The following is a 21,417-nucleotide window of genomic DNA, read 5'->3' on the forward strand; positions in this document are numbered from 1 at the left end:
TACAGCAGCACTATCATAATCCATCCCACTCCCATTTTGGCTTCAAGCAGGTACAGAGGCATCGTGTCATAAACAGAGCAATAATGCTGCTAGAGAGCAGCTGAAGTGTGAGGGGGCGGCAAAATACAGCACAGGGAGCTGCTAGGAAAAACTTCCCCGCTATAACTGATTGATTTCAACGAGAGGGCTAAGCAGAGCACAAAACCATTACAATCCCATGAAAAAGCTGCAGAGTGAAGGACAATCTGATGTGAAAGTAGACCAACTGTCCAGGATCTGCCACCGAACTTTTGGCACAATGTATATTGTCTCTCAATACAAGTGATGCACATGGATTTAATGTGTGTACATCCTAACTGAACGTTTAGTTGACTTCTAATCAGCGATGAACTCTTAAAAGCAATGGTTTGAAAAGGGGGTTTTCGCAGTGTTGCCACAGAAGAACCATTTCTGGCTCCCCTAAGAACCTTTCAGTGAACAGTTCTTAAAAGAACTGTTTTTTCTTAGTTTGAAGAACATTTTAATAATCTAAGAAAACTTTTCCACTAGAAAGAACCTCTAAGGTTCCGTTGATGTTAAAGGTTCTTCGAGGAACCATCAGTGTTAATAAATAACCTTAATTTTTAAGAGTGTACCATCAAAGATGGTCCATAACCAGAACTGTTTTGAGTTTTGTAACGTGAACTGATTAAATGTCTGTTCTGCTGGTGTTTAGAAGGCTTCCCGCTGAAGAACCTGCAGAGTCCAGTGAACGCGACCCTGCGGCGCTTCCTGCACGGCTCAGACGCTGTGCCCTCCTTCTGGAACTTCAGTCTGCTGGGTGGACAGGGCGGCTGGCAGAGCGACGGCTGCCGGATCCTGCATCAGGACGACAACTTCACCACAATGTCCTGCCATTCACTGAACAGCTACGCTTTACTGATGGTGAGAGAGATGAAAGTGGCTTAAATTTCAGTCTGTTCTTCATAACAAACTATTGTAGGGCTTTCAAAGACCTGCAATGTAGCACACGTTGCTTTTTTATAGTACTTTTGGTTGTTTTTTGTAACGTCTACGGAAAAGCTTGAGGATTCTGCTGGATAATTTGTTAATTAACAAGTTCAAATAAAACTATTTAAAAAATCATTATTAGTTTTTGTTCATTGAAATAAAGCTGAAATAAAATATGAATATTAGATGGAAAAACTTCAACTTGCAGAAATGTTAACAAATTAGAAATGCTGCCATGGCAACTAACATAAAAATTGAAATACTAAAATTTCTGAAACTAAAACTGAAATAAAAAATAAATTAAAGCTAAATAGAAATATAAAAAAAGCCCCGAATAAAAATGAAAAAAGCTCATAGCAAAATAACTTTTTTTTTTTTTGTATTTATAAATATTAGATGAAAAACTTAAAAATTAAAGATTAGAAATGGTGCCTTGGCAATTAACTGAAAAAAAGCTGAAGTGCTAAAATTACTGAAACTAGAACTGAAATAAAAATAAAGCTAAACAGAAATATAAAAAAATGAAAATGTGGAAATAAAATATAAATATTAGGTGAAAATTAAAAATGAGAAATGCTGCCTTGGCAAGTAACTGAAATACAATTTATTAGAATTTACTATTAAAATTAATAAAACTTAATAAAACTGAAACTAAATAAATTAAAGCTAAATTAAAATATTTAAAAAATTAAGAAGAAAAAAAAACTAATGAAATGACAAAAACTCATAGGAAATTTACTATAATTTCAACTATAATTAAAATGAAAACTGAAAACATGAAAATAAAAGCTAATTCCAGGGCTCCAGACTAACATTCGAGAGCACTAAGATCTATAGATGGTGGCATATGGGGATATTAAAAATAAAGATAATTTAATCATAAAATTACTATTGTTGTGCATTAATAAATGCAGTTACTAATAATATTACACGTTTATTTCTTGGTAATGCACATTTGACAGTAAAGCACTGAGCTTGAGCATACAAAAGCATACCAAATTTACTTTTATTAACAACAGTAACGTGTGCAAAATCTAAGTTTTATATAGAAAATTAATTAAAATGCACGCTTATTCTTCTATAGTGTTATATATTTTATAATAGTTATTTTATCATTTCAAAATATAAAGCAAAAAGTGAAAATTAATGACTTGTAAGCCAATAAGTGCTCCTCTGCTGCCATCACCTGGTTATAGTGGTAACTTGATGTCTTTTTTTTTTTTTTTTTTACATGTGGACAGGGCGGCTGGCAGAGCGACGGCTGCCGGATCCTGCATCAGGACGACAACTTCACCACAATGTCCTGCCATTCACTGAACAGCTACGCTTTACTGATGGTGAGAGAGATGAAAGTGGCTTAAATTTCAGTCTGTTCTTCATAACAAACTATTGTAGGGCTTTCAAAGACCTGCAATGTAGCACACGTTGCTTTTTTATAGTACTTTTGGTTGTTTTTTGTAACGTCTACGGAAAAGCTTGAGGATTCTGCTGGATAATTTGTTAATTAACAAGTTCAAATAAAACTATTTAAAAAATCATTATTAGTTTTTGTTCATTGAAATAAAGCTGAAATAAAATATGAATATTAGATGGAAAAACTTCAACTTGCAGAAATGTTAACAAATTAGAAATGCTGCCATGGCAACTAACATAAAAATTGAAATACTAAAATTTCTGAAACTAAAACTGAAATAAAAAATAAATTAAAGCTAAATAGAAATATAAAAAAAGCCCCGAATAAAAATGAAAAAAGCTCATAGCAAAATAACTTTTTTTTTTTTTGTATTTATAAATATTAGATGAAAAACTTAAAAATTAAAGATTAGAAATGGTGCCTTGGCAATTAACTGAAAAAAAGCTGAAGTGCTAAAATTACTGAAACTAGAACTGAAATAAAAATAAAGCTAAACAGAAATATAAAAAAATGAAAATGTGGAAATAAAATATAAATATTAGGTGAAAATTAAAAATGAGAAATGCTGCCTTGGCAAGTAACTGAAATACAATTTATTAGAATTTACTATTAAAATTAATAAAACTTAATAAAACTGAAACTAAATAAATTAAAGCTAAATTAAAATATTAAAAAAATTAAGAAGAAAAAAAAACTAATGAAATGACAAAAACTCATAGGAAATTTACTATAATTTCAACTATAATTAAAATGAAAACTGAAAACATGAAAATAAAAGCTAATTCCAGGGCTCCAGACTAACATTCGAGAGCACTAAGATCTATAGATGGTGGCATATGGGGATATTAAAAATAAAGATAATTTAATCATAAAATTACTATTGTTGTGCATTAATAAATGCAGTTACTAATAATATTACACGTTTATTTCTTGGTAATGCACATTTGACAGTAAAGCACTGAGCTTGAGCATACAAAAGCATACCAAATTTACTTTTATTAACAACAGTAACGTGTGCAAAATCTAAGTTTTATATAGAAAATTAATTAAAATGCACGCTTATTCTTCTATAGTGTTATATATTTTATAATAGTTATTTTATCATTTCAAAATATAAAGCAAAAAGTGAAAATTAATGACTTGTAAGCCAATAAGTGCTCCTCTGCTGCCATCACCTGGTTATAGTGGTAACTTGATGTCTTTTTTTTTTTTTTTTTTACATAAGTGTTTGTTTACCACAAAGTATATTTTGATCATCCCGTTAAAGATAATATTTAAATTGGATAATTTTTAGAGCTTAAAAATGCTGTAAATATTTGTGTGAAATACTTGAAAGTCACTGAAAAGTGCTTGAATTTCTCTCTCAAAAGGTTGTACAAACCCTGAAATCAATAATGTAAAAACATTCGACTCTTTCTGCTACAACACCGTAGTTAACGTTACTACTTCTGGTTTTCTGACATACGTCAGCGCTGTTTGATCTGTTTGTAAAAGAGAATTCTGTGCAGAATTCAAACTCTTCTCACTGGATCTCGCAGCGCTGTGCAGTAAGAGTGTCGTGAGATCAACACTGGTTCCTGAGTAAACCTGTTCTGAGCTCGGACCAGTTTGCTAGCTCGCGCTGTGTTCGATCATTGGTCCGAGCTGATAAACAGTCCGGGCTGCGCAGCTCAAACGAGTAGTTTGATGTCTCTCATATGCAACAGAAATGGCAGCGCTTATGAGATGGGCAACGAAAATTTTGTTAAAAAAATGGTTGCATTCTGGAGCCCTGAATTCAAAATATTAATAAATACTATAATAGTATAAGTAATACTAAAATAACACTGCTGACCAGTAGGGCTGGGCAAAAAAATTGATTTTCCAATTAATCGTTTTTTTAAATGACGTCGATTCGATATCGATTCTCAAAAGCCACGAATCGATCTTTTCCGGTATTTATTTCAGCGCACATTTAAAACAAGATCTGATTAACGTGAATCTTATCATTAGTCTTCTCCACTAGATGTCACCCTTATTTACCTTGCGCGATGTTACAACAGAAAGCCTGTCATTCATTCAGCGCTTATCATGGCCATACGCGCAATTCACAATGCTCAGGTGAAATGCTGTAGTAATACTATAAATCTGCGGAAGCATTTGATATTTGATCTTGCTGCTCCTACAATCAATCAATTCCTCACCCAGTATTTCTTGCACCAGCCTGTGAGCAGCAAAGTGGAGAGCTTATCAATGGTGAGAACCTTTCCTGCAGTTCAGTTGCATTGTGTGGTGGTTCCGTGTTATCACATGAAACTGTTGTAACTTTTTTTTTTTTTTTTTTTTTTTTTTTACATAAGTGTTTGTTTACCACAAAGTATATTTTGATCATCCCGTTAAAGATAATATTTAAATTGGATAATTTTTAGAGCTTAAAAATGCTGTAAATATTTGTGTGAAATACTTGAAAGTCACTGAAAAGTGCTTGAATTTCTCTCTCAAAAGGTTGTACAAACCCTGAAATCAATAATGTAAAAACATTCGACTCTTTCTGCTACAACACCGTAGTTAACGTTACTACTTCTGGTTTTCTGACATACGTCAGCGCTGTTTGATCTGTTTGTAAAAGAGAATTCTGTGCAGAATTCAAACTCTTCTCACTGGATCTCGCAGCGCTGTGCAGTAAGAGTGTCGTGAGATCAACACTGGTTCCTGAGTAAACCTGTTCTGAGCTCGGACCAGTTTGCTAGCTCGCGCTGTGTTCGATCATTGGTCCGAGCTGATAAACAGTCCGGGCTGCGCAGCTCAAACGAGTAGTTTGATGTCTCTCATATGCAACAGAAATGGCAGCGCTTATGAGATGGGCAACGAAAATTTTGTTAAAAAAATGGTTGCATTCTGGAGCCCTGAATTCAAAATATTAATAAATACTATAATAGTATAAGTAATACTAAAATAACACTGCTGACCAGTAGGGCTGGGCAAAAAAATTGATTTTCCAATTAATCGTTTTTTTAAATGACGTCGATTCGATATCGATTCTCAAAAGCCACGAATCGATCTTCTGATTTTCCTTCATGGTTGACGTGTACCTTGAGCCTTTGACTTTAGACCTGTTTGTAATTAGATCTTTTCACACATCCTCAACACCCGCCTTTCTAGAACAAGCAGAAAAATTGGAATTATTGGTTGTTGAAATGCATTTGCAAATATAATCTGCTGATATACACTTGTCTAACAGGATCTGAACAGGACCGGGAATGACACGTACAGCTTCGAACCTCTTCACCCTGTTGTCTACGCCACCGCCATCATCCTGGTGCTCTGCCTGCTGTCAGTCATAGTCAGTTATATCTACCACCACGAGTAAGTGCTGAAATTGTCTTTCTGCATGCAAGGACGATGAAAAATGCCGTTTATTTTTAAAGGGATAGTTCAACGAAAAATGAAAATGTGATGCTAATTTACTCACTCTCAGGCATTCCAAGACGTAGTGACTTTTATTTCTTTACAGGGTGTCCGCGGGTCCTTAAAAAGTTTTCAAATGTCTTAAATAACGTTTTCCTAAGTTCATGTCTGTAGAAACCCTGCTTTAGTAGAACAGTAGAGAAGATTTTTAGCTGGAACACTGGTCTTTGGTGATTCATAAAATGCAAGGCAATGGCTACCGGCACTTTGAGAGTCAAAAAAAAAAGCATATCAGAGAGCACACTACAGTTCACCAAATCAGACTGAACCATCAACAGTTCGCAGCTCGAGCAGCACAGATCTACAAGTTACTCAATCAAAACTCACTTTAGGCAGGCACCTGATAGTCGAAATGAGCCAATTTACTGGCGTATCTGACCCTCTGATGCTGGTTTTTCCCAACAGTTACTCCTGAACTGCTGAGGGTTTCATAAAGGGAGCGAAATGTATGTTTCTGATTTATTTGCATTAGCATTTCACATCATTTTTGGGTGCTTTAATAATATAATTGCTTATGCCTGATATCATTGCAAGATTATGTAAATGAACTGGAGAATTGGTTATTTGAACAAGTTCATTCAAAAAAAAAAAAAAAACAGTTTGTAGAAAACAATCAGACTTCCCTATTGGATTACGGATGTTGTAAATAATGTTTAGTTTCTTACACAGACTGTTCACTTCTCTTCATAAGACCTCAGTAGTCAAGTCACCTTTATTTATACAGCGCTTTATACAATACAGATTGTGTCAAAGCAGCTGCACAGTGTCAAACAGGAAAAAATATGTGCTGATAATGCAAGAGGACAATAGAAATTGTGTGTATATGCTTTTTTGACTCTCAAAATGACGGTAGCCATTGACTTGCATTTTACGAATCACCAAGGACCACGGTTTCAGCTCAAAATCTTCTTTACTGTTCTACTGAAGAAAAATGGATGACCTGAGGGTTAGCAAATTTAACAGCGAATTTTCATTTTCGGGTAAACTATCCCTTTAAGCTGTAAATATGCTGGTTTTAATGAGGTATTTCCTGTGTTCGCAGGTCGGTGCGTGTGAGTAAGAAGTGCTGGCACATGCTGGTTAACCTGTGCTTGCATATTCTTCTCACCTGTGCTGTGTTTGTGGGTGGCATCAACCAAACGTACAATGCAAGCGTTTGTCAAGCGGTATGTGCCTGCTTTTCTATGTATATATGGAGTTTGGGTGACAATATTTACATAAAATTGTCTCTAAATGTTTCTCGGTTTATAGGCAGAACTGCAGTACTGCTTTCAAGTTCACATTACTCGTTTGAGAGTATCAGCATTGTCATTGGCTTTGAGGAGAACTCTTATGTTTTCTAATGTCATGTCCTGAAGGTGGGAATAGTGCTGCATTACTCCACGCTGGCTACGGCCTTGTGGTCCGGCGTAACGGCACGCAACATCTACAACCAGGTGACGCGGAAGGCCAAACGCTACGAGGAGCTGGACGAGCCTCCGCCTCCACCCAGGCCTATGCTGAGGTAAAGGTCAAAGCAGTGAATGAGGAGGAGAAGTGTTAAAAAAGGCAGAAAAGTACACTCTTACAAAATGCTGGGTTAAATACAACCCAGTGCTAGGTAAAATAGGGACAAACCCAGCAACTGGGTTGTTTTGACCCAGCGGTTGGATTACTACCCAGAATGTTGGGTTAAACATTTAACCCAACCGCTGGGTCAAAACAGCCCAATTGCTGGGTTACTTTGTCCCTATTTTACCCAGCACTGGGTTGTATTTAACCCAGCATTTTTTAGAGTGTACTATGTAATAATAATAATAAATTAAATAAATGAATACAAATAAATAAGAAATAATATAATAAATAAATATAAATGATTAATAATCATTTTAAAAAGCAAGCACACATGCTGTGACCTATTTTAGGGTACAGAGAGTTTAGAAATGTCATTTTACACTTAAACTGCCCAAAAGGCAAGACTGTGGGTTTTAAATTAAGTTCCCCTGCTGACCACTTGGTGTCAGTAAATATTCAACAGAAATTGTCCATGGGTTGAATGAAAATTCTGTAATTTACTCACCCTCATGTCATTCCAAAACCAGATGTTTTTTTCTTCTGTGGAACGCAAAAGAAGATTTTAGTTTTTTTGAAAAATGTTGGTAACCAAACAGTTTTAGTGACAATTGATGTCCATTCATTTTTTTGAGACATTTCACAAAATATCATCTTTTCTGGTCAAAAGAAAGAAATGAATACTGGCTTGGAACGACATAAGGATGAGTGAATTATGACTCTGTGAATTAATATTTTATATATATATATACTATTATAGTAACCAGTGTCATACTAACTAAGGATGCAGAAACACTAGTATTTACAGGATAATCACATGAATTATCAGTTGACCTCATTTCTATAGTATGTATTAATATTTATATTAGCTTTTATTTTTATACTTATAAGTTTTTATTTTAATTTTAGTTTAAATGTTAGTAATTTTATGATTTTGTCCTTTTATTTTTTTATATTTCTATTTAGCTTATATTTCAGGTGTAGTAATTTTAGTACTTAAAATGATTTTTAGTTTAATTTAAGTTTTTCATCTAATATTTATATTTTATTTTATTTAAGCTTTATGTCAATTCTATTTTTAATAGCTCTAGTTACCAGTAACAACACTGATGATGACAGAAATCTGGAATACGCTATTTAAATTTTGCCCAAATTGTTTGCTACAATTTGCAGTCTGAATATATCTAGTTGCTGAAAGTCAGATTTTACAGTAAATCGTATAGTTTATGATAGTCACAGACTCCAAATTGTTTGATATTTTTAGCTGATTATGGAACACATTATTGTAATTTGGCGCAGTTTCTTTCTGTAAATCATCTTTCTGTAGTCAGCCTTAATGCTCTAACATGAGGATATGTAATACCTAACTTATTAAATTTAAATTGTTTTTTTCTTCTACAGATTCTACTTAATAGGTGGAGGCATACCGATCATTGTGTGTGGAATAACAGCTGCTGCTAACATCAAAAACTATGGTAGTCAAGTCAATGCTCCTTAGTAAGTATTTGAGTTTTATGACGCTTTTTAAACTATCCTTCGCAATAAAATTCAAGCTAGGGGACTTTACGATATATTGATTGTAATTGAGTTTTGTGTAATCATTTAGACTTTAGTGTGTGGATCCATTTAAGCCATGTGAGACAAAATGCAATGGTATAATATGTTTCCTTAACTTCGTTGCTATTAACGACAGACTGCAGAGATCCAGCCTGTATCTGCCTCAAAGCACTTTTCAAATCCCCCTGTGAACACTCCCTGTCATTTCATAGTCTTTCTCTGTCATGAGAAATTGCTTTTGCTGTCACTGGAGCCTAATGCCCATGTATTGTAAAGTGCAGAATAATGCTTTATAAAGGAGAGAGTAGTTTAGACCTTCTGAAGCTGTGTGAACCTAATTATGGTGCTCTATTTTTGGCTCCCCACCTTGTGTGTGTTGGTTTCCCATGCTCCCTTCTTTCACTTGTGACAGCTGTTTGGATTGTGTAACAGCGTGGTTTAATTTGAAAATCCAGACCATCTGAGATCTTTGGGGTTTAATTAATCTCACACTACCATGACAAAAGAAAAAACCGCTCTGCTGAGCATCACAGAACTCAGAAGTGCCTCATAAGTGTTTTACCTCTCTGATAATATGAAGCCCTTGATACCACTAGTGCAAACTTAAGAACTTGTATATACTTAATGTAAAAGCTACTTTTTGGAGAAAAGTGAGTGACAACTGCGGTGATTTATAACGGGATGGGAGTTTTCTAGCGCTGTTCTATGTGTATTTTATGCACAGTTTAAATTTAATTTCGGTTTTTCATGCTGCCAAATAGGACAATACGACGTTGATTTACTGAAGTGTAAAACGGCAATAAAGTAATTATCTTAAAGTACATGACGACATATCAGCACAACATCAGTATTTAAATGTAAATTCTATTAATCAAAACAAAAAAAGAGAAAGATCTTATGTAGTTATTGTAATTTTGTAAATACTTTCATTTTATTTTATTATTATTAATGCAATTTTTATTGCAATCAGTATAATCTTTGATGCTATGACAAAAATAGTAATTTTTTTATTGTCATTAATATAATCTTGTTGATATGACAAAAAAAATAATTAATCAACATTAATAATAATCACTATTATAATGTCCTGGGAAATAATCGACCATTATGATTTTTGTCATAATTAAGCAGCCCCAGCTAAATGTATTTATGATTGTTTATTGTGAACGCTTTTTTTTTTTTTTTAATTAACAGTTTATTGAAGGAATACAGTTTTTGAGTGTTAGACAGCAATATAAGCATTAAAGTGTATATAGAATATTTCTGGCAGATTATTATTATTATTATTATTGCCATATATATATAGCATTTTCTGATATGGCAATTAAAATAATTAATCAACATTAATAATCACCTTAATACTTTATTTTAATGCATCCTTGTTACACTACAGGTATTTGATATAGTTATATATAGTAAATAATGCATAAATACAAGCAACTAATACTAAACCAAACCCCAAACCTATAGTAAGCACATATTGTTAATTAATATTACTTATTGTGATAGTGTAAATTACATTGTAAGTATTGGCAAATTAAAATAAAGTGACAATCACAATAATTACATAAAGTAACAATTACATTATGGGAAATAATCAACCATTAATTTTTGTTGAATGTATGTATTTATGAATGCATAATTTGAAGGCATTTTAGTTGTTGTGTCGCGATGTAACACAAGCAGCAACAGATATTTTCTGTCATATTGTGTAAAATGGATTATCCAAAAAAATAAAAAATAAAGTAGGGTGGGACTTGGTTCTATTCATCGGTTGTTGATTGGATGGAGGCAGATATGAATGCAGGCTTGCAGTTTTTGTAAGAAAGGGGGTTAAAATGGACTAAATTATTGGAGAAGTCCAGCATATATCACCAGAGAGAAGTCTGTCATTTCACTGGAAGATCCAGTTATGATATTTTGATTAACGATAACAAAGTCAACAAAATTGTTGTAACACATACACAGATTAATTGCTCACTTAAGAACAATAACATTTCGAAAATAAATGGGGTGAAGTCTTTAAAAAACACCTGTTGTCTTTCCTCAGCTGCTGGATGGCATGGGAACCCAGTCTTGGTGCGTTTTACGGCCCGGCAGCCTTCATCGTTTTCGTGGACTGCATGTACTTCCTCAGCATTCTCATTCAGCTCCGCCGGCACCCCGAGCGCCGCTTCGAGCTCAAGGAACAGTCTGAGGAGCAGCAGCACCTTTCTGTGGCCGAAGCGACCGAAATCACACCGGCCCTCCTGGAGTCCTCGTCTGCAGCCGCCGATCAACCAGTCCCGATGTCGGCTCTGGAGAACGAACATACTTTTGTGGCCCAACTCATTGGCGTGGCAGGGTCTCTTGTGCTTTATGTCGCTCTGTGGGTGTTTGGTGCTCTTGCGGTGTCCCAAGAGCATCCGGCAGATTTGGTGTTTGCCTGCCTCTTCGGCACCGCCGCTTTGGCTCTCGGGGCGTTTCTTGTGGCGCACCACTGCGTGAACCGTCAGGACATGCGGCGTCATTGGTCACGAGCTTGTTGCCTGGTTCGCCGTAACTACGCCGTAGAGGTCGATTCCCTGCTGTTGCCTGTCGCCGGTGGCTCCGTCTTGACAGCAAGGGGAAACGGCGAAACTGCGAAGTGTCCAGCCAGCAGCGCCGAATCCTCGTGCACTAATAAGAGCGCGCCGAGTGTCTGTAACTCCACTCAAGGCTGTAAACTGACCAATCTGCAAGTGGAAGCCGCTCAATGCAAAGCGGCCCCTTCTACGGCCAATGGGACGGCGTTATTGGACAACAGCTTGACTGAACATTCAGTCGACAATGAGATTAAGATGCACGTCGCACCTGTTGAGGTCCAATACCGCCCCAATTCGGTCAACAATAACAATCTTCCGGGAACGGGCAATGCGAACATCAACGGCCAATCAGGGCGACACCACAAGAACCGTTCAAGAATGCATCGGGCCAGTAGGCTCACGGTTTTGCGTGAGTATTCATACGACGTTCCCACCAGCGTGGAGGGCAGCGTGCAAAGCGTCCCGCACAAGCGCCACCATCATCACGAGAGCCTGCAGGCCCGTAACAGTCGACGGGCGGCGTATTTGGCTTACCGGGAGCGCCAGCAGAGCCAACTTCAGCAGGACAGCAGCGACGCCAGCACCAGTGTGCCGCGTCGCCCGCGCCACCTCCCCAAAGGTGGAGGCATCCGCCTGGGTAACAGTTTTGGGCACGGGCTCAGCAACAACGTGGGGAACGGCGTCGGTAATGAAGGCTTAGTCGGAGGAGGGGACGGATCGGGGACCGACGCCACCAGCCAAACTAGAGACTGTCCAAAACAGCCCCTCGCTGTTGAACTGGAGGTGCAGCCCAAGTCTTACGGGTTGAACCTAGCGTGCCAAAACGGACCTGCCAAAGACGCAGAGAGGCTACAGAATTTGTCGCCCCTGAACGTGGAGAGTTCTGGGAATATCAAGACTGGCTTGTGGAAGCATGAAACTGCTGTGTAGCGAGATTCCCTTCTCAGAGACTACAAATCCGAATAAATATGAATATTAGGATTGATGATTAATAATCGTTTCAATGACATGATGATATTTTTATCTTAATTTATTAAAAAATGCATTAAAATAAATAAAATGCATTTTAAAAGTAACAAATGCATTATCCTAATTTATTAAAATGCAAAAAATAAAATAAAATAAATAAAAACTGCATTGAAATTCTTGAAAGGAAATGTTTAAATAGTTTGGCATAATTGTTTCCTAGGAAGAAAAAAGAATCGGTCAAAAAAAATTTAATAAAAATCAGGGTGATACAATTTTCTTGATATCGTAATAATAAAAATGAAATTTTTGAAAGGAAACTTTTAAATAGTTTGGCATAATTAATTCTTAGGAAAAAAAGAATCAGTCAAAAAAAAAAAAATCATGTAATTTATTTAAACTTTTCCAGTAAGTATTCTCAGAATTAACATTTCATGTACTATGACTCCTCAAAAAAAAAAATTCATTTATTTAATTCATTTATTTTAAATGTTTAAAATCTTGCATTTTTCAAGGTGTAAGAAAAATGTTGTAACTTTTTACTTGGTGACGCCACTATTTTCAATTTCAAAACCGTAGTACATCAATGCAAGTGCACTAATCAGTTACTACAGTGGAATGTGTGTATATGTAGTTGCACAAGATGTTTCAGTGCAAGAGATGCATATAAAGATAAAATTATTTACATAAATGAAAAGGAGATTCTTTTTGGGATCAGTTTGTTCCACTGACCTTGTTTTACCACATGGAGCTGTTGATTCTTCCTTGATGTCCAGTGAGTTTGTCCAGATGGATTCATGGGTGACATGCCACCTTCATGTCCCAGAAATCCACTTCCACGGTAATGCAACGGACAGTAATCCTGAAAGATGTTCTAAAGTGTGTGTTCTATCAGTTAAGCCCATGTACTCTAACTTCTTTGTGAAGGTCATGCAGGAGCAATTCATTCAAATATTATTGAACGTATCCATTAACGTCATCTGACTTAATGATGAACAAGAGACAAGATGTTCTTCATTTTCAGCTCACTAATGAGATATTAAAAGCATATTTCGCACAGACAGAGATATATTGCCAGACCCTCCTGAATGTGACAATGAGAAAAGGCTTTGAATTATGTATGGAGCATTTATGATCCAACAAAACTACAATATGCCAACCTGTGTGTGTTCAATTGTAGTCTTTCTCTCCTGTCCCATGTGCCCTTTAATAAATCAGTGCTTCAAGTCTTAATCTTTTGACACTAAACTTAGATGTAGAAAGATCTAATATCAAAAGTTTTAAAGATTCAACTGAAAAAAAAGTATTTTCAGTGTTTTTGAAAGAGGTCTCTTATGCTCATCAAAGCTGCATTTATTTGTACAGTAAAAACTGTAATATTGTGAAATATTATTACAATGAAAAATTACTGTTTTCTATTTTAATGTACCTTAAAATATCATTTATTCCTGTGATGCAATGCTTAATTTTCATCAGCCGTTATTCCAGTCTTCAGTGTCACATGATCATTAAGGAATCATTCTAGAATGCTGATTTATCATCAATGTTGGAATCAGTTGTGCTGCTTAATTTATTTATTTATTTCAGAATTCTTTGTTGAATAGAAAGTTAAAAAGAACATTTAATAAAAAATGTAAAAAATATTTTGTAACTGTACACTACCATTAACAAAGTATGTTTTTTTTTTTAAGAAAATAATTTATTCATTCTGCAAAGATATGTTAAATTGATAAAAATGTGATAGTACAGACTTATACCGTTACAAAATATTTCTATTTTGAATAAATGCTGTTCTTTTGAACTTTTTGTTCATCAAATAATCCTGAAAAAAAATATATATATAACTCACTAGATTTGCATATCGGAATAAGTCAGAGTAGCTTTGAATTATTTAGATTTTTGGCAAATGTGCTTTAAAAGCATCTGGCAGTGTGTTTAAGGCTCGCCTCAAAGAAGAAGATTGATATCTTCCATGCTTTCCCATCTGTGCCTGATGGTATTACCTTGACTAAAGCATAGGAATGAACATACAGTTACCTACATCTGACTAATTAGACGTGATGTCAGTAGCAGCAGACATGTAATCAGATATCATATATCAAACCCTCCTCCTCCTTAATGCGTGTGAGTACTGTACTCGAGTCATATTTGCTGTGATAATGTGATGCTCTTTAAAGGGGTCATATGACGTTGCTAAAAAGAACATTATTTTGTGTATTTGGTGTAATGAAATGTGTTTATGTGGTTTAAGGTAAAAAAAAACATTATTTTCCACATACTGTACATTATTGTTTCTCCGTGTCCTCTTTTGGAAGACCAAACAAAGTAGTTTCACAACGAAACACACAGCGTCTTCACAACATGGCGGCGGCGGCGGCGGCGTCGGCAACAATACTACAGCGAGAATCAAAGTTATGCCTTCTTTCTTTGCGTGAACATTTGGGCGGCGTTATGCAAATCTTCCCACATCGTGACGTAGACATGTGGGGGCATGTTTAAACGAGGCGTTTTAGGAAGGCGTGGCTGACTCTTAACTTTTATAAAGAATATCTCTTTGGGTTTGAGACTTTAGTCTTTGCAACTTTAGGGATCTTATCTATTCACGAACAGCTTGTAACACTCCAAAGAGAAAGGAAAACTTGAAATCGCATCTTATGACCCCTTTAAGAGCGTCTGATGACAAGCAGACCCATTTGTACTTGCTGTTATAATTCTTTAATGCACCATGATGATTTGAGACTTGCAGAAGCAGGATGCTGATCTGGAGGCGGATTGTGGAACAGGATCATGGATCTGATATGGGAAATTAATGGATATGAAATTAATAAATGATGAGGATAAATTACGCCATGTTCTTTCATCCAGCAACAACGTGCCGCAAGACAGGCCAGGGGTCAAAGACAATAATTCTGGAAACCTGACACCATTATGATGGAGGTCTTGTTCCCAAAACACAGGATGGGATTGTGATCACAGGTGTACAGATCTGGAATTAGGTCACCACTTGTTTAGTTGATGTAGTACTCATTATACTTGTTATTTTTGTGTGCGATGTTGGAAATGATGTTCACTTTCTTGCGCAAACCAATCATTTCACATTATTAGACCTCAATATAACATCAGGGATATCGACGGCGATTCCTTTTGTGTTGCCCGTATATGCTTTTTTGACACTTAAAGTGCCGGTAGCCATTGACTTGCATTTTAAGAATCCCCATGTATAAAGTAAAACATCTGCTATTTACATCTTTATTTGGGTGTTTTAATAATTTAATTGTGTATACGTGACAATTACATGATTATGTAAATGAACTCGTGTTATTTGAACCAGTTAATTGAAACAAACTGTCCAAAAGAATCAGTTTGTAGAAAATAATCAGACTTCTCCATTTGTCTGAGCTTCTGGATTACAGGTAATAATGTTGTAAATAATGTTCAGTTTCTTGCACAGACCGATTATTTCACATCAGTAGACCGCAATATATAATAAGGAGCCACAGATATTCATTTTGTGTTGCTTCTATATGCTTTTTTGACTTTTAAAGTGACGGTACCCATTGACTTGCATTTTAAGAATCCCCATGCATAAAGTAAAACATGTGCCTTTCATATCTTTATTGAACATATGTTTTAATAATTTAACTGCATATATGTGACATCATTGTGTGATTACGTTAATCAGTTATTTGAACCAGTTCATTGAAACGAACGGTCCAAAAGAACCAGTTCGCGGAAAATAATCAGACTTCTCCATTTGTCTGAGCTTCTGGATTACAGGTAATAATGTTGTAAATAATGTTCAGTTTCTTGCACAGACCGATTGTTTCACTGCAGTAGTCTTCAATATATCGTCAGGAGCCACGGATATTAATTTTGTCTTGTCTGTATATGCTTTTTTCACTCTCAAAGTGACGGTACCCATTGACTTGCATTTATGAATCACCAAGAACCACGGTTTCAGCTCAAAATCTTCTTTACTGTTCTACTGAAGAAAGAAAAAAAGTCACCTACATCTTGAATGGCCTGAGGGTGAGTAAATTAACAGCAAATTGTCATTTTTAGGAGGACTACCCTTTTAACATAGAGCCTGGGGTTAGAGAGATGCTTTAGTGTCAACTATTGTTATATATTAATATTAGCAAGCCAGCGCCTGATGTGATCAGACAGCAGCTGTCAGGCTGCAACATAACACTGCTCAATGAGAAAACATTGCAACCTTACAAATATGTCGTGGGAAATAAACAAACAAGAGCAGAAGGTAAAGTCGAACTTTGTCTCAGATTTTAGATCCATCAAGTCTGACAGAAGACATTACAGCAGACCAGAGACTCTAGATGGGTTCGGTGTCCAACTGCACAGATGGCTATTTTGGCGAAGGTTGGACTAGTTTCCCTGTCAGCCTACTATTATTTTTGAAATTAATGTCATAATTAATCAGTCAACCACTGACATGAAAACAAAAGTGAATAGCTTATGCTTTCTTTCGGGGGCTTTTGCTTCTTTATTGACGGATAGACGGAGACGATTGGGCTGAAAGGAGTAATGGGATCAAGACACGTTACACAGATTCAAACTTGCGCTGCATATGAGCTCAATGGCTCAATGTGTCAGAAGCATATATACTAGAATCTGCATAAGTAGTGTACGTTGCAAATGATGCAAAAAAAATATATATTTTTTTTTTTGGTCTTCCATCCCTTGCTCAAACTTACGGCATTGGTTGACTAGTGTTAGTATCATTGATATATTATTATAGATATTATTAATATTATTATTATTTTTTTTTTTTTGCTGTATGTTTTGTGTCATTTTTATTAGTTTTGTTTATATGTATGTATATATGTAAATATAATATCTGTATTTAATTTTTTTTTTTTTTCAGTTTTAGTTTGTTTGAGTTACTTTAGTGCTTCAAATTTAACTAAACATAAATTGGTGTTTCCTTGGAAACTGGCTTAAATAAATTAATGTTAGTTCATGTTTATTTTATTTCAAATAGTGTTAATGTTGTTTTTTATGGGTTTAGTTTTAGTTAAATATGTAAATATAATATCTGTATTTAATTTTTTTTTTAATTCATTTTAGTTTGTTTTAGTTACTTTAGTGCTTCAAATTTAACTAAACATAAATTGGTGTTTCCTTGGAAACTGGCTTAAATAAGTTAATGTTAGTTCATGTTTATTTTATTTCAAATAGTGTTAATGTTGTTTTTTATGGGTTTAGTTTTAGTTAATTATAATAGCCCTGGGATGAACCAAAGTTAGTGGCTGTTTACACAAAACATGTTTCTGCATTTGCATGCAGGGCATGTTTGATCATTGCTCTTGTGTCTTTTACATTTGAAAAATGCGGCACTCATCTCAAACTTCAACTTAAACAGCACTGAATTTAAGATAAATTAAACTTTAAAAACATGTTTCAAGACCTTGCGGTATGTATGTATGTATTTATTTATTTATTGTGAGATATAAACTCACAATTTTGAAAAGAAAAGTCAGAATTGTAAGATATAAACTTGCAATTACGAGAAAAAAAGCAGAATTGTGAGATAAAATGTCACAGTTAACTTTTTTTATTAGTGAAAAAAACAGAATTGTGAGGTGTAAACTCAGAATTATTTTTATTTTATTTTATTTTATTTTATTTTATTTTATTTGTAGGAAATCTATTACCAGATCAATTATACTTTTTATTTTTGTTGTTGTTTTCAGTGCTAATTATCTGTAGCAGAATTCCATCTACTGCAGGACATCCAGTGCTAGAGGACAGCAGAAATACTAAATGAGCATGTTTGAGTGAAACAACATCTCATGCTAATTGAAAGATGTCAGGTCTGCTGTTTGCATCACCATGTATCTCATGTAGACATGTTTTCCTCAAGGTCATGTCTACATTAACATCCATATTCTGTGTATATGCCTCAGTCCTCATGGACACAAATGTGGATGTCTGTGTTACATAAGCTCATCACACTTGATAGCTCAGACATAATCTTCTCAGTCTCCAGGCTACAATATCTGTACGCGCCCACTATACAGTACAGTCAGATGTGGGATGGTGTCAGTGAATTACTGCATTGAGCAAATGGAGCCAAATCCTTCTTTATCCTTTTGTCTGAAAGACACAAAGTTTGCCTAGTGGATGCTTAATTTCTCCTGTGAGGAGTTTTACCCTCCTACATCTTCACCAGCTATTAATTTCCTTTCACCAGCATTTCATTATCACAGCTTGGGTCGTGGATGTTGATTGCCGATGCTTAATTTATTATGTTAATTACGGTTTCAAGAGATAATGATGATATTAAATGGATTATTCTTCTTCTGATAAATATTGTTAGATCAGTAGAGATAAATAGTACAGCACAACATCTTGAGCACTGGTAAATTAGTGAAATCTATTTCTAAGCTTGTGTAAACGCCTGGTATTGTCAGTCGAAAAGCTGTCAGAAATGTCAAAACCCATCTGCTGAATTCTGAGCTGTCTTTTTATATACTCTTTCTATTCTCCAAGAAATGGTATATCAAGCTCAAGCGTGGCAGTGTGTACTCAGTACTGGCAGTTCTTGAGTATAAATTCTCATAAATTCTTGTGGTACAGTATAGTGCTATATCATGCTGTAGATGCATGTCAGATCCAAATTCTAGTGCAGTGTAAAAGTTACTGTTTGAACGAACCATATACAGTCACTCCAAAATGTATTCGGATACTTGAAACCCATGTGTATGAATTTCATCGCATTAGATAAAAAAAAAAATCAAACAGTGATGCTGACATTTTCTCAACTTTATACTTTTGAAATCACGCACTCATCTCAAACTTCAACTTAAACAGCACTGAATTTAAGATAAATTAAACTTTAAAAACATGTTTCAAGACCTTGCGGTATGTATGTATGTATTTATTTATTTATTGTGAGATATAAACTCACAATTTTGAAAAGAAAAGTCAGAATTGTAAGATATAAACTTGCAATTACGAGAAAAAAAGCAGAATTGTGAGATAAAATGTCACAGTTAACTTTTTTTATTAGTGAAAAAAACAGAATTGTGAGGTGTAAACTCAGAATTATTTTTATTTTATTTTATTTTATTTTATTTTATTTTATTTTATTTTATTTTATTTTATTTTATTTTATTTTATTTTATTTTATTTTATTTTATTTTATTTTATTTTATTTTATTTTATTTTATTTTATTTTATTTTATTTTATTTTATTTTATTTTATTTTATTTTATTTTATTTTATTTTATTTTATTTTATTTTATTTTATTTTATTTTATTTTATTTTATTTTATTTTATTTTATTTTATTTTATTTTATTTTATTTTATTTTATTTTATTTTATTTTATTTTATTTTATTTTATTTTATTTTATTTTATTTTATTTTATTTTATTTTATTTTATTTTATTTTATTTTATTTTATTTTATTTGTAGGAAATCTATTACCAGATCAATTATACTTTTTATTTTTGTTGTTGTTTTCAGTGCTAATTATCTGTAGCAGAATTCCATCTACTGCAGGACATCCAGTGCTAGAGGACAGCAGAAATACTAAATGAGCATGTTTGAGTGAAACAACATCTCATGCTAATTGAAAGATGTCAGGTCTGCTGTTTGCATCACCATGTATCTCATGTAGACATGTTTTCCTCAAGGTCATGTCTACATTAACATCCATATTCTGTGTATATGCCTCAGTCCTCATGGACACAAATGTGGATGTCTGTGTTACATAAGCTCATCACACTTGATAGCTCAGACATAATCTTCTCAGTCTCCAGGCTACAATATCTGTACGCGCCCACTATACAGTACAGTCAGATGTGGGATGGTGTCAGTGAATTACTGCATTGAGCAAATGGAGCCAAATCCTTCTTTATCCTTTTGTCTGAAAGACACAAAGTTTGCCTAGTGGATGCTTAATTTCTCCTGTGAGGAGTTTTACCCTCCTACATCTTCACCAGCTATTAATTTCCTTTCACCAGCATTTCATTATCACAGCTTGGGTCGTGGATGTTGATTGCCGATGCTTAATTTATTATGTTAATTACGGTTTCAAGAGATAATGATGATATTAAATGGATTATTCTTCTTCTGATAAATATTGTTAGATCAGTAGAGATAAATAGTACAGCACAACATCTTGAGCACTGGTAAATTAGTGAAATCTATTTCTAAGCTTGTGTAAACGCCTGGTATTGTCAGTCGAAAAGCTGTCAGAAATGTCAAAACCCATCTGCTGAATTCTGAGCTGTCTTTTTATATACTCTTTCTATTCTCCAAGAAATGGTATATCAAGCTCAAGCGTGGCAGTGTGTACTCAGTACTGGCAGTTCTTGAGTATAAATTCTCATAAATTCTTGTGGTACAGTATAGTGCTATATCATGCTGTAGATGCATGTCAGATCCAAATTCTAGTGCAGTGTAAAAGTTACTGTTTGAACGAACCATATACAGTCACTCCAAAATGTATTCGGATACTTGAAACCCATGTGTATGAATTTCATCGCATTAGATAAAAAAAAAAATCAAACAGTGATGCTGACATTTTCTCAACTTTATACTTTTGAAATCACTTTTAATGAACTGGTCCAAAGGTGATTTTTACTAAATGTGTGAAATCAGTTCCCCTCCCATTTATGGAGGTGTCTTTGCAGAAACACCACAGGAGTTAGACAAAAATCTTTGTAGTGCAGAATATATTTGCTCAAATCCCATTTGCTGGATTTTCCCAGAAAAGACTTGTTATTAATGCAATGATAGTAATACAGTACATTTTTAAGAGTTGCTAAAAAGTTCAAATACTTTTGGGCACAACTGCATTTAAGCAATATATTAAATTGCAATATATAATACACTCTAAAAAATGCTGGGTTAAATATAACCCAGCGCTGGGATAAAAAGGGACAAACCCAGCTATTGGGTT

The 21,417-nt window shown here is 34.6% G+C and overlaps 1 protein-coding gene across 1 annotated transcript in view; it reads left to right on the forward strand.

The window, feature by feature from the left end:
• LOC107659122 (adhesion G protein-coupled receptor A3) overlaps window positions 1-12,479 on the forward strand; it is a 51,375-nt gene extending 38,896 nt beyond the window's left edge. The window contains exons 13-18 of the mRNA XM_016447951.1: window positions 716-924; window positions 5,625-5,749; window positions 6,894-7,017; window positions 7,210-7,355; window positions 8,804-8,899; window positions 11,010-12,479. Coding sequence (XP_016303437.1) covers window positions 716-924; window positions 5,625-5,749; window positions 6,894-7,017; window positions 7,210-7,355; window positions 8,804-8,899; window positions 11,010-12,453 — 2,144 coding nt within the window. The 3' untranslated portion in view covers window positions 12,454-12,479. The remainder of the gene's footprint in view (window positions 1-715; window positions 925-5,624; window positions 5,750-6,893; window positions 7,018-7,209; window positions 7,356-8,803; window positions 8,900-11,009) is intronic.
• Window positions 12,480-21,417: the final 8,938 nt, after the last annotated feature.

This window comes from Sinocyclocheilus anshuiensis, unplaced genomic scaffold (assembly GCF_001515605.1).
Source record: "Sinocyclocheilus anshuiensis isolate Anshui unplaced genomic scaffold, SAMN03320099.WGS_v1.1 scaffold87, whole genome shotgun sequence".
Taxonomy (NCBI): domain Eukaryota; kingdom Metazoa; phylum Chordata; class Actinopteri; order Cypriniformes; family Cyprinidae; genus Sinocyclocheilus; species Sinocyclocheilus anshuiensis.